General features: G+C 38.3%; 1 protein-coding gene across 1 annotated transcript in view; it reads right to left on the reverse strand.

The window, feature by feature from the left end:
* Positions 1-27,129, reverse strand: part of LOC137296913 (ankyrin repeat domain-containing protein 26-like) — a 523,769-nt gene that overhangs the window by 267,672 nt on the left and 228,968 nt on the right. Inside the window, exons 25-26 of the mRNA XM_067828810.1 lie at positions 18,929-19,008; positions 11,906-11,990 (exon numbers count right to left, since the gene is read on the reverse strand). Of these exons, the coding sequence (XP_067684911.1) occupies positions 11,906-11,990; positions 18,929-19,008 (165 nt within the window). The remainder of the gene's footprint in view (positions 1-11,905; positions 11,991-18,928; positions 19,009-27,129) is intronic.

The raw sequence follows: 27,129 nt of genomic DNA on the forward strand, positions 1-27,129 counted from the left end.
GTTGTTTTTATTCGGCACCTGACCCTGACGTGGTCTGACCGTTGAGATGGACATCCCAGCCTTGAAGAGATGCGTCAATGAATAACTCGTGGTCGTGAGGGAAGTCGGTCAAAGAGCTACTCTGACGCAAACAATCTACTTGACCAGCGGAGATAAGGATGGAGATGTAATGGCAGAAAGATTCTGACCTGCTGATCATCCGCTTGAATGTGATACAGCAAAAAAATAACTTAGCCGCTGCCGGAGCATCAAATGTTCTCTTCGTGCTAAGTCTTGGGCTGATGTGTAAAGACCTAACAGAGACTGCCATGTTGTTCCTAAGAATAAACACTTGACTGGGGTGTTGACATCAGCAGAGGAGACACGGTGATTGGTAGCTTGTATCTGGTCCTCAGGATGTTGGTAACGAAAGGGTCCCCCAGGATTTTCCAACTGGGCCAGAAGACACCTAGTCTCCCACCTACGGTAGGGCAAACTGGCACAACTGGGGTCCCAGTCCTGACTAAGGGCGCTTGCCCCTACCCCTAAACCTACCGGGTGTTGTGGTAGGCTCATGGGCACGCTCATGCTGTACAGGAATCTAGATGTAAAAGGAGCTTGTACAAGTTGGCGCTTAAATTCCTCCTGCCAGGAACATGGTTCTAGGAATCCGGAACGACACAAAGTCATGGCCAACACCACATGTGCGCAAGAAAATCGCAAAGCACTTTCCCCTACCACTGAAAAAGCATTGAGAAATGTTCGATCCTAGAAGCATTGTCTTCCGTTACATCCCACGCCGCTGACGTGGCCAAAGCAAGGACTGATATAGGTTTCTACATCCGCTTTAGCTCCGTATCAAAAGCCGCCAACTTGGAATCTTGAGCCCGGTATGATGACAAACGTTTCAAAGAATCGTCCAGCAAAGCACCAGTATCAGCAAAGTCCAGGCTGTGAACTCTATAGTGTGCCTTCCTTGAGTATCATCTAATATATCTTCATCATAATCAGGAGTGTTACGAGTGTGTATTTTCTGTATATTTTGTTGCAAGAACTACCTCACCACCATATTAGAACCCCCACCATCTTCTGTGTAGACAACTTGACTAACAAGTGTGGCGTCATCAACCACTGCGTTGGCAGCAAAAAATGCATTTTGTGGTATAGCAAAGACATGGACTACACACCCCATGAATACCTAACGCTGGAGGTTCAGGAAGAAATCAATGACTGCAACCAGTGCATAGGAAACCTGTATGATGATGACTACCTCCTGTGGTACCTTTGATACAAACTTTGATTTCTTGAGAACTGGTATGACATGAGCAGGTTTAAAGGTGGATGGAACTCTGCTTGTGTCAAAAGACGTATTGATGGTGTCAAGCTACGCTCTTTCACAAGCCAAGTAAGGACAGTGTCCAGAGAAGATGACTTCCATGGGGAACCTTTAATGATGCGATGGACCTTGGTGAAAGAAGTTGGTGTTAATTATTCCAGCGGTTTACCCTGAAACGTCAGTTCAGGTTCATGTGGTAACATAGTATTTGACTGGATATTGCCTCTGACGTTCTTGATTTCGTTACTGAAGAAAGATGCAAACCTGTTGGCAATTTCAAGTTCATCTGTGTGAGAAGGGAGCTTCTGTTCATGGGAGCCATGTAGAAATTTAACAAGGATGCTGCATAGCTCCTTATAGTTGTGTTTATTTTGAGTTATTGCATTTTGAACAAACGCAGCCTTTGCTGAAGCTAGCATGGAATTCTGTTCATTACAGGTTTGTTTATAGAGCTGTCGATGCATTTCAAGTTTGCTTTTCCTCCAGATTTTTTCCGCCCTGCAACAATTTGTTTTCTTTGCCCTGACGTCATCACTGTACCAGTGAGTATTTGGTCTGACAAAGAAAGTTCCATTTTTCTTAGGTGCATGTTTGTCAAGTATGTTGGTAAGGAAGGTTCCAAGTCATGAGACCTTTGATTCGAAATCACCATCAGTGCAGTAATCAAAATTAGTCATCATGTCCAAAGAGAACTCAGATACGTCCATGTTCCTGGTTTTCCTGTGGGTTACAGATTTAAGGTGGTGGCCAGGTTTCCTGATGTTGAAGGTACAGTTTATAGTAAATTGATCACAGATAAATCTATTGGTTACATCTATGACTTAAAGTAAAGTGTCAGATTCACGGGTTATGAGGATGTCCGGAGTATGACCACATCTGTGTGTGGGTTCTGTAACAGCTGGCGGAGATTGTACAAACTAAGCAAGTAATTGAAATGCTGTGCTTGGGAATTTGTTTCCACACTGACGTGAATGTTCAAGTTGCAAAGAATTACTAGATGACATTGTTCTGTCACAACTTGTTCCAAAACATCAGAGAGGAAGTCATCAAATGTGGCCTTATGTTTTATCGATGTAGGAAGGCAACAAAAACATATCATCCACACACAGTCATTCATCAGACTGAAAGCTGAATGAATAAGATCAAAGGTTTTCCATGATTTGATGTCAATAAGGTTAGATTTGAAAGAGCTTTTAAAAAGTTGTTTCAGAAGTTTCTATAGTCCTGGTTGAATATGTCTAGTGTCATTCACTACTTGCACTCTCATGTGTAGGTGTGATAAGGTAAGCTGCCAGTGGCCACACTAGTCATTGTTTCACAACAATAGACAAGTCCCTGGCTGATGACCTTTCACAGAGGCACAGCAGCCATCGAAATGTCGGCCCATCTTTGCATCGCTTCCGACCCACCCTCTGGATATCCTCATGCTGTTGTAGAAGTTCTGGACGGACGGTAAAGTGTGAGCGGGTATTACCACCTTCGACCTATCTTGAGTCATTTTTTGCAACAATCGTAAGGATGCCTGAAATGTACATATAGGACTAACAAGCACTTTGACGAGTTTATTTTTCTTTAAAACACTCAAAGCGCTACAATCCAATTATTTTTACCCAGGATAACCCAATCCAACCATTGAGTAGAGATAGTATTTATTCGCATATACATTTTGCGCACACTTCTTGCACATCAAACATAATGGCTTGCTGAACATTTCAATATAATCTGCACATTGTTACGAATAAATATTCAAGTACATGTATTATAGAATTAAAATAAGTTACACAATACTGATTCATTGTGATGTATACACTTGCAGTTGAATCTCCCCAAATATTTTGAAGATGGGCATACTTATATTTGTTTTCAAAGCAAACGAATTTCAGAAGATTGACAATGGACTCCACAAAATGAATGAATGAATGATTTAATTTAGAAGGTTTTGTAACCTTGTCACCATTAATTCAATCAATGTGCAAACATAATATCTTAGCTAATCTTTGATCATTACTGCTAAATTTATTGAAATAATAGGTACAATACGAATTTAAAATTTAAAACCCCCAATATGCGGCTCTCGCTGAATAAGAGGTGCTTTTTATCATCCCCAATACGTGGCTCTCGCTGAATAAGAGGTGCTTTTTATAACCCCAATACGCGGCTCTCGCTGTGAGAAGATAATTAATTTGCCCCACATATGCGTCTCTTGGCCTCAATGAGTTAAAAAAACCCAGTAAATTTCTCCATTTTTCATCATCCACCAATAAAAGCACTTGGCTACGACTTTTTTTTTATTTGTCATCTTTACAGAAAGTGTGAGCGAAAGAAAATACAGCTTGATATCTGAACGACATAAGTGTATATGAAATGGAATCATGTGCTAATCCATAACGTCATATGCACAAATAAAAAATGATCCGCAATAAATGTCAAAAATCGATTTTCTTCAATGATGTCAAACGTTGACAGAGAGGTCATGCACGTATAGAGATAAGGGGGCATAACTCTGCAATGCTTTTCATTTGGTCAGTGTAACTCATATGGATCAGAAGAAAGAGAATTTGCTGTGGATATGGACAGTATATTTTCACTATGTTTTGTTCACAGTGAACAATACTATTCCAATACAAAGTTCCCTAATGTGAGCAGGTACCTTTTGGTAGTTTCACAATTTGTAAGAAAAGATGCCAATGTACTACATGAGAAAGCAGGTAATATCGATTTGGACGGCCCTATCAAATACATAATTTAGTTCTTAGATTCCCATATTCTCCTGTTTGTGTATATGTATTTTGATTAATTTTTCATCATTATTAACCGAGCAATAGCCACTTTTTCAAATGTAATGAAATAAATGAAAATAATGTGACATTTTAGTTGATGTCATGGCATGTTTTGTGCATTTTGTGACATCAGAAAAAGACGACACTGGTTTGCTGATTAGGATATATCTAACCTAATTTCCACTCAATGTGTAATAGGTCTCAGCTTCTGTGTCAGAATTCAACACTTTTTACATAAAATGAATGGCTTTACCACTGAAATAGTGTCCTGAATATATCAACAATTAGATGGTTTTACTACACATCTTATTGTGATTATTATTAACATGCACCTGTCTAGCATCAGTTCAGCGAAAATGAAAATTTCAAAACACCTGACTATTCATTGAATATTTATTTAGGATATAGACTTTTCTTCTTTTGATTATGTAATGATTTCACTTCCTAAGCATGCAATGAAAGGTACAAAGAGATCGCTTTCTTAGTATGGAACTATTAGAATATGGACGTAAGGTTTGTCCAAATTAAGACATGATCTGGTATATATGTTGTTAAACAATTTTCGTATAAATGTTGTGCGATTTAGATTTTCTGCCATCAAATATGTTTTAATCGAATTTCAACTGACCTTATTATCTGAAACAATGATAATGAATCATAAAGCATTTTTGACAAACTCACACCTGGTCAATAAATATTCATTATTGTTTTGTCTATACAAACGATACAAACCAATGCAGTGAACAAGACAATTCCTTTTAATATGTGTGCCTCTACTTTTCATAAAATGTACAAATCAGTTTGACGTTGATTGTTGATGTTGACGTGTGACATCACTACTAATGACAGACTTCTTTCAAAATGACAGCTTCACTGACAAGGGTACACAGGAGTTTGCAAGGACTCTTTCCTTGATTCAGGGATCTTTTGTTCATAAATGTGTGATGTAAGTGATCAGAATTATTCTGTGTATTGTTATATGTTTTTATCGATTACATTGCAAATGGCAGAAGAAGCTGGAAATGCTGACAAGTACCATTGTCGTTCTGTGTGATTTTGGGTCAGTCATGGCGTCACGCTGCACTCAAAGTTTGACAGTTTCTTATGAATTATCAAATGATTGCATTGTATCTGTTTTTAATTTGTTATTTCTTGCTACGATACTCTTCCCCTGAATATAGTAAGCATTTTGAGCCATTGTAAGCAATGATTAGACAGCTGGATGTTGGAAAATTTCTGAAAATGCTACGCGATGTAAAATTTGAATTTTTCTTTGTTCACATTTCAAACAAGCGCTGTCTTTCAAGCACAGCGTTCACTTTCATACCAGGTGTCTTTCTTTTTGTTTTATCTGGACAGTTGGTATTGGTGACAAAGTCCATTTGTAATTTGATTCTAAGATGTGTGGGGAAATCAATAAAGCATTTGTTGCAGTTGACTGTGAAATAGACGACCGTAATAGTCATCTCAATACTGGCCTTCTTGAAATGTGATTTTGTAAACACTATTCAGTATGGCGGAAAGCACACTTTGGCGTTCGTATAAGTGTATTTTCAAAAACATCCCAACCGATTCTGGGTTCATCTGCGACGTTTCAAAATTATCCTTACTGGTTTCATGAAAACTTGAGATCAGTGATCATTAATATGCTACTTTTGAAATTCAACACTCAGAGTATCTATCTGATTTTCACATTTCAAAATAACAGCAAATAACGCTCTGAATAGCGATTTTGTATAGTGTGAAAAATGGCAACATTGACAATGACGCCTATTTTGTAAGGCAATCTTAAGCACTTTAGCTTGGTCTGAGATAACAGTAGATGTGAGTGGTACATTTAGAATTTTATTGGACTTCAATGTGAGGGTTGAAGAGGAAGGACAAATTATGTTGCATAACAACAAAAAATAGATGCTTGGGTTGTGTGTTTCTTATAGTCATAACAGTTGTCTCAGCTAGCATCACAAAATATAATGTCACAGAATAATGTCAGATGTCTTCACCATCTACACCATCTTGTACATTAATAAAAGCTAATGATCGAATCAACAACTTAACGTTTCAGGTATGTAATCTAATGAAACACCAGACACATTTCCCTTGAAGCCCTCTAGATCATATTTACATGAATATTTTATTTGCATAAACACTAAGAATACTATAATTGTATAATGTTTCAAATGGATTGTTGGTGCAAACTTTGTGAAAGCTATCCTTAGAAACATCGATGGATGTTTCACTATCTGTGCTCATTTAACAGTTTAAAGGGGCACTGATGTGGCGCAATTTCAGTGGACTGGTTGTTCCTTTCGTTATTGTTTTTCTCCCATAGGTACCCGGATGATATCCCAGAATTCATGACTGGTTTGTGACCTCTGCTGCAGAGCCTGTATGCGCAATTTAGAGTTTAATTATAGACAGATCAACTAAGGTGAAGTCATTTTTACTTATTACAAATGTATTATACAAACAAATGAAACACTTTGAAGGCTAATCATCTGCCAGTGGTGGAAATGGCTAAAAACTATTAGGACCAAAATATAACAAAGCCAATGTAGGTCTTTATATTTTGTCTCATAAACCTAATTAGTTTATTGTCATATTTGTATGATTATGGAAGTTAATAAAAGAACACATGGTCTGCTTATAATTATAGCAAATTTCTAACATGACTGAAACATTTAAATATAGTATAGACTGCCAGTGTGGATCGTATTTCACACACGCCCTATGTGTTTTCTGTCATATAGATTCTGCTGAATGCTACAACAAATAAATTAAAAACAAAATGCAAATAATGAATTTAAAACTGACTAATGTTATAGCAACAATGTCAGGCTACTACCTTGTTCAGGAATGTATCCCATATCCACATAAAAGAATGATATTCCATTTATCTGCTGCTGATAAATAATACTGCTCTATCCTGCTCGTGTGTCTTACAACTGTCTAATTTGTGGAAGTGACACAACATTTTAGGTCTTTCACATTGGTGAAAACCTGATAAACCTCTCATTGGTCACCCAAGATAGCACACCTGGCAACTAATTGTATGATGTCCGCCATTCTAAGTGATTTAGTTAACCAATAATGAGCAAACAATCAATCAATGCAATTGTGGTTAATTCTTTGAAGGGAGGATGTTTTTACACTCGCACTTTATGACAGGGTTTAGTCAGTATAGATTAGTACATCTACAAACACTGCCTGTTGACAAACCAACTGTAAAAGATAAAAGTAAGTAATCAATCAGTGTGTTATTGGTTGATCCTATGATCAATGTTTGTTTTTGAAACTCAGCTAATAAAACCTTACATGAACATATTACATAACATGTAATACATTTGCCACATTAGACCTTAATTTATAATGTTGAATATTTACTCCAGACAGGAGAAATGCCGAATGGGAACCTTTGTTGAGTAATCTGGGTGGTGTCACCACTAATTAAACCTGTTATAAATTCATTAACTGACCATCAGGTGAATGATGACAAATAACACACGAAGGTTAATACCACCAAACACGAGTTACAGCAAGGAAGATGTAATCTCTGTGTCACATGCAGCCTGAAAACACCTATGGGCCGAAACTGTTTTGAGGATACCAACGGAACTTCATTGTTGCATAAGAAATACATGCAGGCATTTGCTGTGTACTTGGGTAAATAGGTGTAATCAGTATTTTTTTTTAGGAAAAAACTTTTCAGATTTCTCTACCAATGGTTAAGTCATTGTTTTTAGTTTACGAATTCAAATAAATCGACTGTGTGTTTTTATTATCATAGATAATAATAAACAGCTACCAAAACTTACGCATGATTTTTGCCATGACAGCTGAGCAACCCTCAAAACTATCTAAATATAAAGCTTTGCAATCTTTCAGACTTATATGAAACAAATGGCTTGCTACGTACCTGTAGACATCATATTTTCACATGACATGATAAAATATCAAGGTAAAAAACACATAAATAGGACCAAATTAGGCCGGCCATCCAGGCATCAGAAAAAACTACAATGCAAGGATATTTTGTTACAATAAGACCAGGAACACCGTTGGTATTTTTAAATAGTGGCATATGATGGGCACCAAGCCTCCTGAGTGTGTTTAGGGTGAAGAAATTCTGCTAATATGGACAGGAGCCCAGTCCCTTTGTCCGTCACAGTTGAGGGAGCGGGTGCTGACAAATTTGCAGCTTGATTTTGTAATTAGATCATTGGCGAGAAACATTATTCACTCCGCATCAATGCCCCTTTAAGACTTCATTATGAAGCAGGCAATGGATGTAAATAATTTCCTGATGTTGTTTAAAGAAATGAGGTTTAGAAGGAGGAATTAATTAAGTATTGTACTGGGTATGACAAGGCATTTTCATTAACCGGAGGTAGACTGGTCATGGTCCAAGGTTACATGCACATGACAGGAACTGATTATGCTCAACATTACATGTTTTGTTTACAATCAAAGATTTGGATGGATGTTACAGCATCTGTATTATAAATATAGTAAGACCTTGTAATTACTAAACACTTAATGACGATTTGTGTAGTGACAGATCGCAGTCAGTGAAATATTTTAACTCTGAATTTTGGTATCGGGCAAATGTGTATGAATTTATTTCTGAATGTTATGTCAGTTCATAATCTGATTTTATTGTTACATTACTGTTACATCATTGGTTAGCGCATCTATTCGCAGACAACAGCAAATAGCAGAATGATGCACATCTTGATACTGTGACAGACCTTTAGAGTAAGAGATTGGAATAATTATACGATATCACTGAAATTCTGTGATGAATGTATTATCCTCATTGTACTAAGGGAAACAATTTTATTGTGTATCTACCTACTGCAGTTTTAAGACCAAGGGAGGTAACTCAACAAGGCCTCTGTGCTCTACACCTTGTGCTGTTTGTTTCCTGGTAGACATTGGATGTCTTCGTCATCCACACTGATGATTGACTGAACAACCTACTGTTATTTTTCACTGTTTCAGTCACCCCTTTCCGTGGGTGCAACACATGCATGCATTGCAATGACAGCTCTATTCATCTTAGCTCTAAAGTTGGATAAAGAATGATTTTCTGTAATTGGTGTATTTGATAGAAAAGCATTATGTGCCATAGAATAACCACCTAACAGCCAAAATCTGTTGAAAAGAAATATTTTATGTGTGTTACGTTCCATGTATGATCAATACACTGTATAAAAATTGATTGATTGAAATGGGATGCCTTGGATAAATTAATATGAATTGACTCAACTGTAGATTGCTGTAATTCTTGGAAAAAAAAAATCAAAACAACATAATGAGTTTAGCATTGAAGCTCATCAGTAGACATAAAAGGTCGTCCTCAGTTGTAAACAATTCAACAAGGGCCCAGATTTTCAAAGCCATCTTGGCGCTAAGATTGTTTTAAGTGCCATACATTAACTAATAACAATCTTTCAAAATCTACATCCAGTAGTTTTCAAGTTACAAAATTGTCTTCAGATGGACAAAGAGAGGAAACGTGCTATGAGCTACATTAAATCAAATCTTACTGGCCTCTGCCCCAACCTTGACATTGACACTTGTCAATCATCTCCGTGCTTGCACTGCACGCTCCAATGATCATGTGACGATCTGTGATAAGTATACAGACATACAATTTATGGTTATAGTTGCCAAATTTTCTTAACTTATCCTATCTCACGTTATGCAGTATCCCACAGCTGGCTGGAGGGCAACTCTGCAAATGTGTGCATGCAAACACAAGGAGACAGGGAGAAGCACCAACTCCAGATATGTAAACTCCACACTTGTGATGGGTTGCTTCTAGAAAACCACTTGGCTTATACAGCACAAAAACTCTAAAGGAGTGAGTGCTCCAAAATTAATGTGTTTTTCAGCCGCAACTGTTGATAAACAAAAGGCAGCAGCTAAGCAGGCAAGTAAACCCCACCACCCCACAATTTATCAGGTAACCCCAACTGATCTGGCCAGTCCCTGCTTCAAAACTACTGCCAACAGACACACGCTGGCTGGCAGTGAACGAGGGAAACCTGACAACTGGCTTCATGACCTGTGTAAACAGCAATGTGGCCGAAGAAATTCCAAACACGAGGACATGCCACTGATAGTGGCAGGTAGAGTGGAATGACTAAGTTATGCTTGAATCTCACAGTCACTGTTTGTCAAGTTTCTGGGAGGAGGTCTGGTCGGAAGTGGAAGCTGGCCTAGTAGTAGTGAAGGACTAACTTTGACATCAAGGGTGTCCCTTGTTCATGAAAGGATGGCGAAGAACCTGAATGCAGATCTGAGTTCAAAGGAACCCAGATATACGTTCTGCTCTTTCTTGCCACTTACCGAGCATGTCGTCTTTGGTGCATCAAATCTCTTCCACCTGTAAACGATGGTATTTCAGCAATTCTGTTGAAACTTGTAGGTGAGCATCTTGCCCCACTCCAGCTGCCATTCCACGAATAGCCCCACTGAACAGAGATCTACCAGATCAGGGCTGACAAAAGAGGTCGGTGCGAAATCTATCCTCCCAGGAGGATAATTAGAAGGGACCTCTACGACGCATTGCTGTGATGTAGGATGTTGCATGTTCATGCGCCAACGCTATATAGAAGCGAGGAGCCGTGAATCCACCCATGCCCTTCTTCAAGATATCAAAGGCTGCATCTAAAGATGCCACTAGTGGAATGGTTCAGGGAGGTGTTGGGAAGGTGATGGAGGCAAAATCACCTGATCTCATATCAAACTAGACAACAAGTCCACAGGCAAGTGCACCGTTGTAGCTGAAGATTGTCAGCAATCCAAAACAACAACTGAGACTTGTCAATCGCATCAATGCTAATATCTAAAGCCAAAGTTATATCTGAAGAGGGAGATGGCGTAGCAAAGTAACAACAACTCTAAAGTTTTGAATTGGAGTGACCAGTGAGCGCAGGGACGAAGGTGACATAATGCAGAAGCAACTGCTTGCACAAACATACCCAAAGCCCAAAGATTGAGATGCTAAAGCTTCAGATACTGGAGCCCAAGAAACCGGCAAAATAGATCACAGAAACTGTTGTAACTGATAAGCTAACACCAGCTAACCTAAGATCACACAGGGAAATGGCAGAACTCATCCAGGATTATACTGTCACTGATGCCAACACTTGAGAAGTAGCGAGCAGCGCAAAGGTAGGTACCAGAATACTGCAAGCCACAGTCACATTGGAGACAAACGTTGAGGAAACAGGAAGTGGTGCATGACCAAACGAAGCAAATGCATCATAAGCAATCGTCACCCCAGACACACTTCAAGTGACCAATGATGTAAGCGATGATACAGAGTTGCAGTGTTGAACCATAAGGGAGAGCCAAAACAATCATACTATGAGGAAGCGCTGAACCACCAGGCACTGTGAGTTAGCACTGAACTAGAAGCAAGCAGCAATCTGAAAAGATGAAAGATCGTTATGTGATCATCAGAGCATGCAGAATGAGCACAGAGATGATTGACAGGTGATGGCAGATGCCGGGTGGTCAGAGGCCAGTAAGATTTGATTCAACTTAGCTCACAGAACGTTTTCACACAAGGTCAAAGAATAAGAAGAGAGCGGCATAACATGAGATAGGATAAATTTGAAAATTTAAATCTTTCTACTAAACAATCATAAAATCTTTTGCGCCAGTTACCCAACTTGTGTTAATATTTTGATTTCAGTCACATTGGTGACCTTGCCTTAATGGCAATGTTCAAAGTCCTGAAGCCAGTACTATCTCACATGACATGTAAAATGTTAAAGCAAGTAATCTTTCCACTGACCCTATTATTTTCCTTCATCTTGTCAATGTCCTCAGCCTTTATTGCAATCTCCTTTTCCCATGCAACTCTGCTCTGCTGGAATTCCCTGTTAAATAAATGATGCATCAATGCAGCTACAAATCTTTCAGGTCAGCATAAATAAAAAAGCACGATAAATGGTTTAATAAATGTCTACAATATTTTTTATCCAGAACCTTTGACTGACATCTCAAGATCAACATATGTCATATATGGGATTTCCCTTTCTTAGTAAAGTAGAAATTCTAGTACCAGAATTTCTACTTTACTAAGAGTGAGTGAGTGAGTTTTGTTTTACGCCGCACTCAGCAATATTCCAGCTACATGGCGGCGGTCTGTAAATAATCGAGACTGGACCAGAAAATCCAGTGACCAACAACATGAGCATCGATCTGCGCAATTGGGAAGCGATGACATGTGTCAACCAAGTCAGCGAGCCTGACCACCTGATCCTGTTAGTCGCCTCTTACGACAAGCATAGTAGCCTTTTATGGCAAGCATGGGTTGCTGAAGGCCTATTCTACCCCAGGACCTTCACGGGTCACTTTACTAAGAGAGTGTAATCCCAAATATGACATATGCTACATTTGACCACTTTCTAAATGGCACTATGTATCGATAACTCAAGGTGAGCAAAAGTAGAGATTGCCACGTTTTGCTTTTGTGATGTTACCTTACCAAGGGGCATCCAACTGCATCAAGGGGCAAGTGTACACGAAAATGTATCTTTTTGTCTCGGACATTTTCATCATAAAAAGTAGAAGTGTTAAAGATAGAAAAGTCAAGTAGTTTTATAGCACAAGCAATACAGATATCAGAAGTAACTAATTTATTCTTTTGCGATATAACTAATTTTTTTTGCATTAAACTAGAGTTCTATGATGATAATAAACACACCATGCCTTATGTTCCTTGGAAATGATGTCATTGGTGAATGATTAATACCCGAATGTTGTTATCAGAACTTATTAGACCCATTTCACATGGTGCACATACAAGTGTGGGTCTTATATCTCAGTGCACAGGCTGCTGTTTTAATCCAGCTGTTGCCTGGCTGTTAGCTGGCTCTGTCGTTGGTTCCAAGCTGTGATGACACTGCAGCTTGAGGTACAAATATATACCAAGTAAAAAAAGAAACTTCACACTCTTTCTTCAGGGCACTATAAAGAACAAGAGATGGTAAGATGGTTAAATTGTTATTATTTCATTGCTGAGATCTGTGTGATGTACTTGATACACTGACAGTGCCACATCGCCTCTCCAAAACATGGGTATACAGAATGTCAAGTCACAATATGGACATCAAGAATGGATATTGGTAGCCCACAACTGATTTCGAATGGTCTGTGACGACAGTCAACCTCTAAACATCTCAGCCCTGGTTCGTGAAGCCAGCAGAAATCTCTCACATAGGTGACGTAGGACAATTTGATGGTCTTTTGCTTGTGACGTCAAACGTGGCTGACCCAACCTTGGACGATCAAAAGTAGTGCTGGTTTGTTGTAGACAACCTCGCAAGTCATACACAGTACGACGGCTGCATCCCATTGCTCTTGTGACGTCAGTATCTGATCTTCCCGCTTGCAACATGCCAACAGCACATTCACGTTGCACATTTGACAATCGTGGCATTTTAAGTACCGTTAGATCTGTGGTTTAAAAGTGTTTTTTTTCATTTCTTGAGGCAAATGCAAACATGTGCAAATGAAGAAAACTGATGCCAAGATCACATGATTGACTGCACATGCAAAACCTGATTTGGCACTAACATCACTTGCACAATGAATGGATGGGTTTGAGTGTGTTTTGCTAACGATTTTCTAGAGTCAAAAGATAGGGATCCCATTTCAGATACATAGATGTGTAATCAGAGAAAAATTATTCAGTATTTTAAAAAATTACATTTTGTGAAGTTTCTTTCTTGACTGTATTTTGTACAAACATTATCATGTAACCAAATTGTATAACATTCAACTGGAGTCGGTCGCCTTTCCAACAGTAGATTCTTTCACCAAAGTTAAAACATTTTGCACTACGTTCAGCTTGCCAACGGAGAATGGTTGTTACTTCATTCCTGCATAAATCGTACAGTATGTGTCCCTCATCTTACACCTTCACTTTGATGTCGAAATCATATCCAAGTATATGATGAAGAATTAATGCAATTTGCAGTTATCAATTCTGTTTGAAATATGTTTTTCTATGATAAAATCCATATAATTGTGGGGAAAATAAACAGAAGCCTACATGTACTGTAAATCTCATCAGTTCAGACACATTACTGAATCAACATTCACTGAGTTTTGTGTAATTTATAGTAGGTCTTAATTCAACTGTCACACTTTTTATCAAAGTGAATTTTCAGCCATATTGAAGAGGGTTCACTCCCACAATAGTGGGACCTCCTATTAGACAGACTCAGTGAGTATAGTAATCAGCTGAACCATGCTGTCCACCCCTATTTAGTAAATAAACTGACCCAGAGTCACTACAGAGGTTACTAACACACACTTCTACCTTCTGTGTCCTTCTCCCTTCACTGACCCATCATAACCAGAGTCAATTCAATTCAAATTCTTAAGTTACCTTTCGCTGTACAGAATATTTTAAATGTCACAATGTTGACAAAACAAATTACGAACGGCACCTATGACAGACAAGTTCAATTCACCTCTCGTCCCATGCCAGATTACACAGTGTCTTCCACGGAAGTAAGGAGTTTGACTTTAAATCGGTTATGGTTGAATGGACACAGATGTACTGTGTTGGGAATCTTTTATGTTCCTTTTCCTTTCACACTTGTTATTTACCACTTACCTAAATTGAATCTGGTTAAGCAATAAATGGAAATGAGGTGACAATGTTTTGAGGACGCTACCATGTTTAATCACGTGATTGTGAGATTGCAACACTGATTGGAGAATGTCTGGTTAGGCTGACTTGAGATACCTGTAACGAGGAAGTGACCTGTATTGGTGAAATGTATAGTGTCAATACTTCCACTATTTTTACATGCTAGTAATTTGCCAATGAATAAATTCAAGGGATATCAATTAGTGTCATGGAAATAAGTCCTCATTTGTGAATTAATGTTATGAGAGATGTCAAAATTGTTATTATATTCTGTGTTGTTATCATAAATACAAACCTGAAGGTAATAAAGATGATGAGATTTATGTACAGTTGAACCCCTTTTATTCGGACCCCACATATCAGGAAACCCTGACTTCCAGACGATTTATTTATGTGACACTAAACTTACGTTCATTAATTGCACTCGCATAACAGAACCATGTGCTTTAGGACCTGGATGGTGAATTTTCAAACCATTCCCACAGATTACCTTAGAAAAATGACCCAGTTATGCGGACGGAGAGATCTGTGCACCGTACATGTGTATGTGTCATGCCAGTAATGTTTACATGACTATGTGATTTAATTCTTAATCTATCGGAAGGCATTTGATGTGAATTGATTAATTAGCCATCAAAACACTAGGGACTCAGGTTGTTCATTAGGATTTGGCGGGTGTGGGAACATCTCATCAGAAACGAAAACACATGTTAAGTAGGCTTAATGTAAACTACACTGTAATTGTACTGTATATAACAGGATATATAAATAAACCCCTACTATCTGTCACAATGCAAGTTAAAAATAGCTTGCCACATGATCTAAGTCATGTGATCCCGGACGGAACTTTACTTTCTGCAGACAGCATATGTTGGACATGATGTCATATGTTTTTAGGGTATTTAAAATTGAAAAAAAAAAAAAAAAGAATATGCAATTGGCAAAATAGAGACTTTTTGTCATCGATTTATGTTTTTTATCTAACTTAAGAAATGACGCTCCACATGATTACATCTGATACAACCTGACAAATGGTAACCTGAGTTCTGCCTTCCATGTTAACGGTACTCTTATGTTTTGATGAGTCACTGTTATTACTATTGACTGTTGATTTACTGATGTACGTTGATGAAAACTTTTTGCTTTCACTTAATTTTCACGTTTGGTTTTCTCGCTATCCAGACGATCTTCAAGTCAAACCAAAGCGTCCGGATAAACGGGGTTCGACTGTATTCTGTCTTAGACTGAAATGCATCATTTTATAATAATGTGAGAAGAGAACAGACACAATTTTTGTGTTAATAAAATTGCTGGCATTAACTTCATGAGTTAAAGAAAGCCAGTTTCAGATTTCAACGGTGTATCCAATCGCCTACTTTTCAGTTTGAACAAACTGGCATGGTTAGCACGGCAAACAAAGGCTTCATAATGGCGTAACATTTCTGCACTAATTTTGAAGGTTAAACTTTCATTTTAAGAAAAATTAGTGTACATTTTAGTGTACATTTGATATCAACTAAGTAAAATATGTCACTACGTTTCACATTAGAATGAATGAGACTTTTTACGTGTACACTTCCTCTTTAAACACACTGCATTTTAGACACAAATGTTTTATAAAAACTCACCTGTAACATCATTTGAAGACAAAAACATGTTTAAGCTTTTTTCTTTATGTAGTCTGCTCATAAACCATTACATTATGCCTCATTGTTGACATGTAACTGGGAAAATGTAGTACCTAATAATATTAAAGGTCACATGCAATGTAAAACACAACTTTGCAGATTTACCGAAACAAATCATCAAACATGACAATTCAACCTATAAAGTTGAAAAAAAAATCCCGATGAAAAAAAAGGCCGCAAGATCGGAGATCAAACGATACACTAAATTTCCCCCAGCACTGGGGCAAAAAGTGGTTTCAACAGAGTCATGCATCTGAATCCTGTCTCTGCCACATTATGTAATTAGGCAGGTGTGATATTTGTACACATGACATGTTTTAAATCTGTGGGTTGCAAACAAACTACATCCATTCTTCTCGGATGAGTGGTCTGATGGAAACTGGTGCAAACTCTTGTTAATTTCAAGTCCTGCTTTGTACTTGGACAAATGACTGTTTCCAGCCACGCAGTAGTTCCAATATCTCTACAGAGATGATTTTTGATTGGATCAAATGCAAATTCAGAGAACATGTATTTACAAAACCCAACATTTCTACATACATTCTTTATGGATAACAACTTCTTCTAGGTATATGATTTTGTTTGACAACGGTATATGAATCCATACTGAAACAACACATCAAGTACAATAACAGAAGTTGTTATCCATAAAGAATCTTACTTTCTTGTGACTTGCCATACTTCTAAAATGCCCATCAAACAAATACTCTTTCTGTACACACAATGAGCCCTCACTGTATCAGCAAAGAACCAGCCAATCGGAAGCCGTCATTACACTAGAGTGCACAGCCACCTGCTATGACTGGGTTCGGTCTCCCGAGGGCTTCGTTTCATGGGAATTAAGCCCAAGTACAAAATATTGCACTTTTGAATCGCGATTACATGCTTATAATTATGTTTATTTGGATTTTTACAAGCAGCAATGTATATTATATGTCATGAATAAGTGATAATTGTGTTTTAATTATGTTTGAGTTTTTGGTTGCATGTGACCTTTAAACAATTAGCTTTATATCCATGATAAACAAAGTTGATGAGTTTTCAGCCTCTGATATGTCATTGGCACAAATAATTTTAGCTACCTTAAAAACAAAGTTATAAGCATATCATTCATCATGCATCAAATCATAGAAATGCAGCAGAGTGGGTTTATGGCACAGTCAGGCTGTTAAGGCTCATCATCAGCTCAAGGCCATTGCCCCCTATACACACAGCCGCGACTGTGAATGGCACTTCTCCCAGGAAACACTGTCGAGTTGAACCCACCAAGAACCTTTCAGAGAATATGAAGACTCCCCAACACTGCAGCCTTCTGCATTACCCAGATTCTGTGCTCCTGGTCAAGAACCAAGGCACTCTTCAGTTTTGTGCCAAGAGATTAGGAGGTACCAAACAAAGGGAACTTAGAACAATGGGAAGCCTGACGACAGTGTACTTGGATGCAAGTGAGACATTACAAAGGCAAGGTCCACACAATTATCATGCTTTTCCTGAGTCTTTCCAATTGCACTGCTGTCAAAAGCGACAGAAAATTCAATGATATAGATAAATTAATTGGCTGTATCAAAACAACAAGATCAGGTATGTTGGCAGGAATTTTTCCAACGCTTTATCTGGGCCTATTCCATAGAAGTTTAAAACTGTCATTTTCCAGGAAGCCCTGGACATGTTCTGGTTCGTACCATAGATGGACCTCGGTGTCAAAGCCACAGGCACGGCGAATACAGTAGTAAAAGCAGCGAGCCATGCCAGCATGTCTCTTTAGATATAGGACGGAAGGGCATCCACTGTCAAGGTGTTGGACAGTCTCTGTGAAATCATTCCAAAGACAACATTTGTTATTGATATTTTTTTTCAGAATCACACTCTGGTGAATGCAAGTCTGAAGCAACTGGCTGCAAAAAGGCAGCCTTCAGTTTCACATTTGAGACCAGTCAACTTCTTCCGGGCAATGGAGTTGGTTGGATCGCTGTTCTACACACATTGCATGTACACATGATGCAATAGCTGGGCAGACTTGGTAAAAGACTTCACCTGGTTTACTCCAATTGCTGTACCATCCAGCTTTTCATCACCATCAACAAAAGCAACTTCAAATTTCACATTGTGTCCAACAACCTTGGCAAGCTATAATAGAATTCTATCATGAAGAGCCTCCACATTAATCAAACCGAGACCTCCAAAACTGATTGGCATATTTACACAATTAAGAGGGGAACGAGAATGATGGGTTCAGTTGATATATCAGACTGTTGATACAGCAAATATTTCACCTTGTTGGCAGCATGTGTGTGACAGAAGCAAAGAAGAATGGACTAAAAGTGAGTTCTCAGTGTTGGTAGAACTTAAAAAGCCAAATGAACATGACATAATACAAGAATAAAATATGAATCAATACAGGTTGTGTGTCTTACTAAGATAGGTAACCTTTTCGATTTACACCCCAGAGGAGAGAAATACTAACCTTTCAAGATCATTCCTAGCCTTTGATGCCATCTCCATTTCTGTTGTGGTGCCATGCAGGCGATTCCTAAGAGACACCATCTGCAAAGTCAACACAAAACTATGTATAACAAGAACAGGTATTTGTATTCTTCCTCTCCCTCTGATATCTCTGATTTGATTCCATGATCTCTGTTCAGTTATGATTGCATGTGTAATTATGAAGGCACGAATGATGAAGGAGTTAGCAACCAATTTTCATAACTTTGTCTGAAAGAACATTTGATGCACCAATATATGTCTGAATATATACAATACCACTGAGGTGTCATTGCTTATTAGACGCTCTTACTGTATTGCCCCAATCTGCATTGTTTAAGAATATGTTAGTTTGTTCCTGGCATCCTATAATGTTGTGTATCATTTCATTCTGAAGAGAACACAGAGGCTTCTAGAAAATCCATGATGGCCATTTATTGGCATCGAAGATGAAAGGATGTTCTTTTGCAATTTTTTTAGAGTCTAATTCAGGACAGTCTTTGTCCAAATATTTCTGAAGATGAAAAAAATGTAGCCAAGCTATCCGAGACTTAATTGTAATTATTTAATCTGCATTCCTAATCCTTATCACAACCACACTGTACACTGTCTAGTCAGCCACCCTGTACCATGCTGTCACTAATTACAGTATATAACATTTATGGCCTTTATTGGTCATCTGCTTGGCTGTGTCTGACATCCAGTGTCTATTCTAGAACTGAAAAGGCAGGGTGGGATTTGTCGCCCCCTCACAAAAAAAAGGAGGTGGGATTTGGAAAATGTAGCGGGGAATACCTCTATTACTGTCTTTCAAAATAGTGTGGATGTACGAAAGTCACAGCAACCACCACCAGTGAAACTACTGCTCATTTCATTTTGGCTATAACAGTCACATGTCATAGCACCAAGCTCATTTTGAGAGAGCAATGGCCATTCTTTCAACCATTTTTTTCTGAAAAAACACCTGGTCTGTCTTTTTTTGTTAGAGTTAGAGGGACTGGGGTCAGTTGTGGGGTTTTGCTCGCCTTTCGATTCACACGTCTTCTTAACAGACGTATCGGTCTGGGGAGACATGGCTGACACTGTAGCTTTCTCAGGGGTATTTTGTGCAAAAAAAAAAAAGTCAGTTATTTTTCTGGGGTGTGTGTGACATTATTCAATAACCACAAACCGTTGTAAATAAGAATTTCATATTCATTTGTCGTCTGCAGCTTCTAGTGGTAATATTGTCTGATTTCGAAAATGAAGCCAAAACAAACTGATGTTCTAAGAAAGCTCAACGAAACTGTGTTTTGCAAGTGCTGTACACATGCACTATGTTTAGAGGTCATAGTCTACCGTTATTAATTAATTAATTAATTAAATAAATCATAACTTCATCGAAAAATGTGATCTATTTTCATAATGATATGAATGGAATTTCGTTTCCCCAGTACCGATAGTGGTTTTAACCAAGGGCGGTTACTCTGTTATGTTTACATGTTGTCACTTGAACTTGCCTCTATGGCCAACTCAGATCTAAGTTTGCCCTCTTTTGTTTTCATCTGGGGCGATTTGATCATTAGCGCGAATCGCGCAATCGTGTGTCCTAGAATAGACACTGTCCATCAGGTCGACTGAGCTGTAGTTTCTCTATCTGCACATATCTGCACATCTGCTCTATCTTTGCCTGTCCATTGTTGTCAAGGACTGTATGCATGCTCACATCTACATTGCCTTGGAGTATGGTATTCCTATTGTCTGTGTAGGGATTATGCTGCTCGTAGGAAACGCCCTGGGGTTGAGATAGAACTCTGCTCACCCCATTCATGTATGCTTGTTTGTCATGTCTTGTGTAAGCAACTAAAGGAGTTTGGACTCAACTATGCCTTCTTCTTTATCACCATAAACTTCATCTTAATTATGAGCTAATTCTTCCTTCGACACATAGGAACTTGACCTACACAAAATGCCGTTTTCAAGTAATTTAAACCAAACTTCAGCCAAATGCACAGTCTGAGCTACATCAAAATGAATCAAAACTGAGTGAAGTTAACTTAAACTAATGAATCAAAGGAAACCAAAGCTCTAAATGAATAGAAACGAGAAGAAAAAGTCATCAAGATCCTCCACAACAGCAAAATACTCTTCATTCTAAGATGCTTTGGTGAAAGAACAAAGGCACCAACAATGCTTTATCAGACGATAATGTGCACTTTTTGCATTACGTCGAAATGTGTTGACGTCACGATGGATGTCAGTTGCCATCACCTCGTACAGCCCAGTAAACAGTAAACTGCTTCGTCGCATCCCTTTTCTTGGTTTGCAGTTGCATCACACAGCCAACATCACTGGTGGAAACATTACGTTTATGTTTTCTGAAGGATCAGTCCGACTCAAAATTTTACAGAGACACAGTAATGTTTGCAATGTTTACATTCTCACAATGCAATCGTGGAATGTCGCATGACTATTCAACTCCAGCTGAATGTACTGATCTAAACTTTCGTTGGTATTTGAAATTAGACGGTCATGTTGCCTTGTATGGTTTAAGAGAATCACAGATGTAATTACAAGTGAGTGAGTGAATGAGTTAATATTTAACGTCATATCAGCAATATTGCAGCCATATTGTGACGAGAACATACATGACAAAAAAGAATGTATATGGATATTATGAAGAACCTGTCTACGAAGGACAGTAAAACCACTAGATTATCACAGTTAGTATTAAAACTAGCATGGAAATTTAAAAAATGATAGTATCACAATTTGGACAGTACAATATAAAAACAGGCCATAGATCGCCAACAACAGAGGGTAGATCACCATACCAGGGACCATGGGGACTTACAGTACCTCTGCTACCTGCATGGGCCCTTGCTGGATTTACACCATCTCCTCAGCTGTTGGCGACTGTATGCAAGATTACCCACAAATTAAAATGACACATATTCTACGATTAAAAAAATGGAAGATTCAATCTGACTTAAACCGTTTTGGGACTTACGTACCCTTTCAGGAGGACAATAATTGTACGGTACTTCAACCCCCTTCGAGGATACAGCCACTAACAATCTTAGCTGCTAATTCAACTTCCAATCATAAAATACTTATTTATTTACATGTCAGTCAATAAATTCAATTCTTTTAATAAATGCAATAACTAAATGAGAACGTATGTTACTAAAAAGGTCCTTCATAGTTCTTGATTTAAAATAATTGTCCCTTGTGATGGAATATTCAACACAGTCAAGCAAAACACGCTTGACCGTGATGATTTCATCACAAGGGATGCAGAACGGGGGAGCCTCACCTTTCAAAAGATATTCATGCGTATACCTAGTGTGGCCAATACGACATCGGCGTAGTATGACCTCTTCAAATCTGGACCGACAACCCAAGCAGGTGTAACCAACATATGGTTTTATTGCATGTAATTTATTGATACCTACTTGGGTGTCCCACTGCTTCTGCATCAGACCACGGATGTAAGATCTAATTGTAGCTTTATAATCAGTATAGGAAATATGAAGTTGAGTCACAGATTTGTTTAGTGCTGCCTTAGCAGCAAGGTCAGCCAAAGTGTTACCAGAGATTCCAACATGGCTGGGTAACCAACAGAAGACGATGTCGTATTGGCCAGTCGCAAGATAGTTGTAAAGTTCAATAATTTCTATTTAAAGTGGATGTTTACATGCTAGGTTTTTAATAGCCTGAAATCAAGAAAGAGAGCCTGAATAGATTATGTACTTTTAATGTTTAGGATGTCTTTGAATATACTTAAGAGCTGTTAATATGGCGTTAGCTTCTGCTGTAAAAATAGAAGTATTATTTGGCACAAGCCACTGCGCCACCGTCCTTGGACCCATCTGTAAATAAGGATTTATAATTGCTATATTTATGTTTCAATTGATCATATTCTTGTTTGTATTGTAATTCATTAGTTTCTGATTTTTTAAATGTAGCCAATGTTAGGTCAACTTGTGGCCTAACCAACTACCAAGGAGGAGAAGAAAGAAGACGGGAAGGAGCCATGTTTTCCAGCTCAATGCCAGCCGAAGAAAGAAAGGGTTTAATTCTGTGCCCAGTAGGTGGAACAAGAGAAGAGTTTTTGTTGTACAAGTCCTCGTAGAGAGGATTGAAAACACAGTTATATGCAGGGTTACATTTGTTAGAGTATAGCTTTGTTATATATTGTAAAGAGAATTTTATACAGCGTTGTGTAAGAGATGGTTCATCGGCTTCAACATATAGACTGTGAACAGGAGAGGTTCTAAAGGACCCAAGACAAAGTCTTAGACCTTGATGATGAACAGAATCTAATAATTTTAAGCTGCTTTTGCAGACTCCACCATATAGGATGGATCCATAATCAATTTTAGAATGGACAAGTGATCAATATATACTGAACATCATTGAAAACGCACCACCTGTAAATTTTGAAATAAGGCAATAGAATCTTTTGGAAATGGAAAATTAATGGTGGGAATTTTGATAATAACACACTAGATCGTAAATAACGCTCTACAGTAAAAAACGGATCGTTCGAACACATAGTCGAACACATCACATGAAAACAACAAAATTCATGCACATCACACACGAAGGGCACAAATTGCATGCAGAAAGCATGCTGTTCAGGGGTATAAATGACCTTCGGCACAAAACCGTTCTCATTTTCGCAGTACTTTCGTAAGTAACGTTTTTTCGCCATGCCAAGATTGTCACCAGAGGAACGAGAACAGGCCTTGGGTATGTTGCAGGTCGGCGCTTCAAGCAGAAACATTGCACGACGATTTGGGTGTCATCATTCGACCATTCTGAGGCTTGCTAACAGATACCAACAAACAGGAACCAGCAGGGACCGGTGGGGTGGAGGCCGCATTATGGTGTGGGGAGGGATAAGTTTTCACCACAGAACCGCTCTGATTGTTTGTCGTGGCAGAGTGAATGCCGTTTACTACAGTGACAACATTCTTCAGAACAACGTCGTTCCCTTCTTTCACCAGCATCAAGATCTGCACACATTTCAACATGACAATGCACGAGCCCACACTGCACGTGTTTCAATACAGTATCTGGCTAACAACAACATTCCTCTACTTCATTGGCCTGCATTGTCACCAGATTTGTCACCCATCGAACACTTGTGGGATTACATCGGCCAACGCCTCGCACGTCGTCCGCAGATCAACAACCTTGGGGAACTCAACAATGCCTTGCAGCAAGAGTGGAATGCAGTGCCTCAGGACTTTATTCAGAGACTTATCCATTCAATGAGGAGACGTTGCACAGCTTGTGTTGCTGCTAACGGGGGTCAGACTTTCCATTTTGACCCCATCTTTATTTCATTGTCAGCTGCATTAAATCTTCACTGTTTTGCTTGATTGATTTTTTCTTCTTTTCTTTATCAAAATTGGTTTACACAAATATGTAAAATTTACATAGATTGCTCACTTCTGCTCTTAGAAATCCACAATTTTAGGGGTGGTGCGTTTTCAATGATGTTCAGTATAGATGGAGGAGGGTAGCTTGATCACCTCCCCATTTAGAATTTGATACCACTTTCAACAAATCAAGTGCTTTCAGGCATTTAGTTTTCAGAGATTTAATATGAGGCAGAAACGTTAGGTGTGAGTCAAAAATTAATCCCAAGAACTTGGCTTCCTTGACAACTTTAATGGGAGTGCCATCTAGAGATAGTTCAGGGTTTTTATGTGGTTTATATTTACGACAAAAATGTATGCAATCAGTTTTGGATTTAGAAAATTTAAAGCCGTTTTCAAGACACCATTTATTTATTTTGTTTAAACATAACTGCAACTGCCGCTCTATGGTATTCATATTTTTCCCACGACAAGAAATATTAAAATCATCCACAAATAACGAACCATCAATTGAATCATTTAAAACTTTCGATAAACTATTTATCTTTATACTAAAGAGTGTGACAGACAAAATACTGCCTTGTGGGACACCCTGATCCTGATTGTAATGATCAGACAGGGTAGAACCCACTCGGACTTGACTTTGTCTATCATTTAAAAAGTTGGCTATGAATTGCGGCAAACGACCTTGTATTCATGTAAGTCTCTTAAAATACCATATTTCCAGGTTGTGTCATATGCTTTTTCTAAATCAAAAAAGATAGACACAGCGTGTTGTTTCTTAATTAGTGCGTTTTTAACAAATGACTCCAAACGCACTAGGTGATCGACAGTACTTCTATTTTTACAGAAACCACATTGTATATCTATGATAAGGTTATTAGTTTCCAAGTACCAAACAAGTCGATTATTTATCATGCGTTCCATGGTCTTGCAAACACAGCTAGTTAGTGAAATAGGTTGATAATTGGACGGATCGGTATGATCACGTCCAGGTTTAGGTATTGGTACTACTACAGCGTCACGCCACGAAGATGGAAATTTACCTGACGTCCAAATATCAAAAATAGATAAGAGTGCCTCTAAACAGGACTCTGGTAAGTGCTTCAGGAGCTGATAATGGATGTTATCAGCTCCTGTAGCAGTGTCATTAGCTTGATCAAGAGCAGTATGGAGTTCATGAATAGAAAAAAATAGGAATTTAGGTACATAATTAGAAGAGGAAGAGTGTTTAGCGAGGGTTTCGCCCAGTTTATTCGCAATATCTGATTTATCTGTAAGTAATTGATCTCCATGTTTAAGATGATGGACACTAGATTTAGTACCTTTACCTTTCATTTTCTGAACCATGTTCCAAACCTTGGACATGGGTGTCCGAGAATTTATTTTGGATACATAATTTTGCCAAGATTGGCATTTGTTTTGTTTAAAAGTACGCCGTGCTTTAGCATTTCAAATTCTAAATTTATTTAAATCATGAACCATGGAATGACGATGAAAATAATGTTCTGCTTTTTTCCTTGCCTTCCTAGCTTGTTTGCACTCATCGTTGAACCATGGTTTTCGAATGTGTGGAACTGCATAGGACTTTGGTATACATTCATCAGCTATAAATTTTAGTTCATCAGAAAACCTTTTGATAGCGTCAGGAGCATCAATAAAATATTCAGGTTGAAGCCTGGCAGCACACAACGTTTCATATAAAGGCCAGTTAGCCTTTTTAAAATTCCATCTTGATGATGGAGGCACATCAGATGCTATTACAGATTTTAGTATAGTAGGAAAATGGTCACTTCCACAGAGGTCATTGTGGACTGACCATTCAAATTCATTTAGTAAGTTGGAGTCAGTTAATGACAAATCTAGAGCTGTATATGTTCCTGTGCCAGGATGTAAATATGTATTTGTACCATCATTATATATACATAAATTATTATTCGAAATGAAATCCTCCAGAAGCTGACCTTTTGTATTCGTGGTTATACCACCCCAGAGTGGGTTGTGCCCATGTAGATCACACATGAGTATACATGGTTTGGGTAATTGATCGTAGAGAGTTTGTAGATCAGCCTGCATAAGAGTTGATGAAGGTGGAATGTACAATGAACATAAAGTAAGCGTAACGTTCAAAGTCATTCGCACAGCAACCGCTTGAAGATTAGTTTTGAGTTTTACAGGACTGTGAATAACATCATGTCTTACAAGAATTGAAGATCCTCCAGTGGCTCTATCACCAGGTGGGGAAAAGTGATGATATGCATTATATTGACGCAAGTTAAGTACTTGTCTGCTTTATATACATTTCTTGCAAGCAGAATGCTGATGGTGTGAAGTCTTGGACTAATAGGTGAAGCTTATTAAGATTAGTCGTTAGGACCCTGCAATTCCACTGAATAATATATGAAGAAACTATTTCTTGGGGGGATTTATTGGGGATCTACCCCTTGATTTCCTTGAGGGCGATAAGCTATGTGCCCTACTTTGGATGTTTTCGGACACATCCATGTCCTCTAAGGATCCAAACTTATTAAAAAGTTTGATGGTGTCATTTGAACCTTTGGAGGTTCTGCTAGACTGACATCTTTGTATGTCATTTTTTGTTTTGATTTTATTTTTGGTAATATCTTTCCTATTATTTTGTGATTGACGTTTAGGCATAGGCTGTGATGATGAGGACATTTGTTCTTAAGAAGATGACCGTGATTGAAATGGAGCAAGTGTTTTTGGAAGTGATTTAGCGGTCTGGGTCGACTGGTTGGGTGTGTATATTTCAGGCTTCTCTGTATCCACCCATGTCAGATCAGTTTGGCACTCC

The sequence above is a fragment of the Haliotis asinina genome, chromosome 9, assembly GCF_037392515.1.
Source record: "Haliotis asinina isolate JCU_RB_2024 chromosome 9, JCU_Hal_asi_v2, whole genome shotgun sequence".
Lineage (NCBI taxonomy): Eukaryota > Metazoa > Mollusca > Gastropoda > Lepetellida > Haliotidae > Haliotis > Haliotis asinina.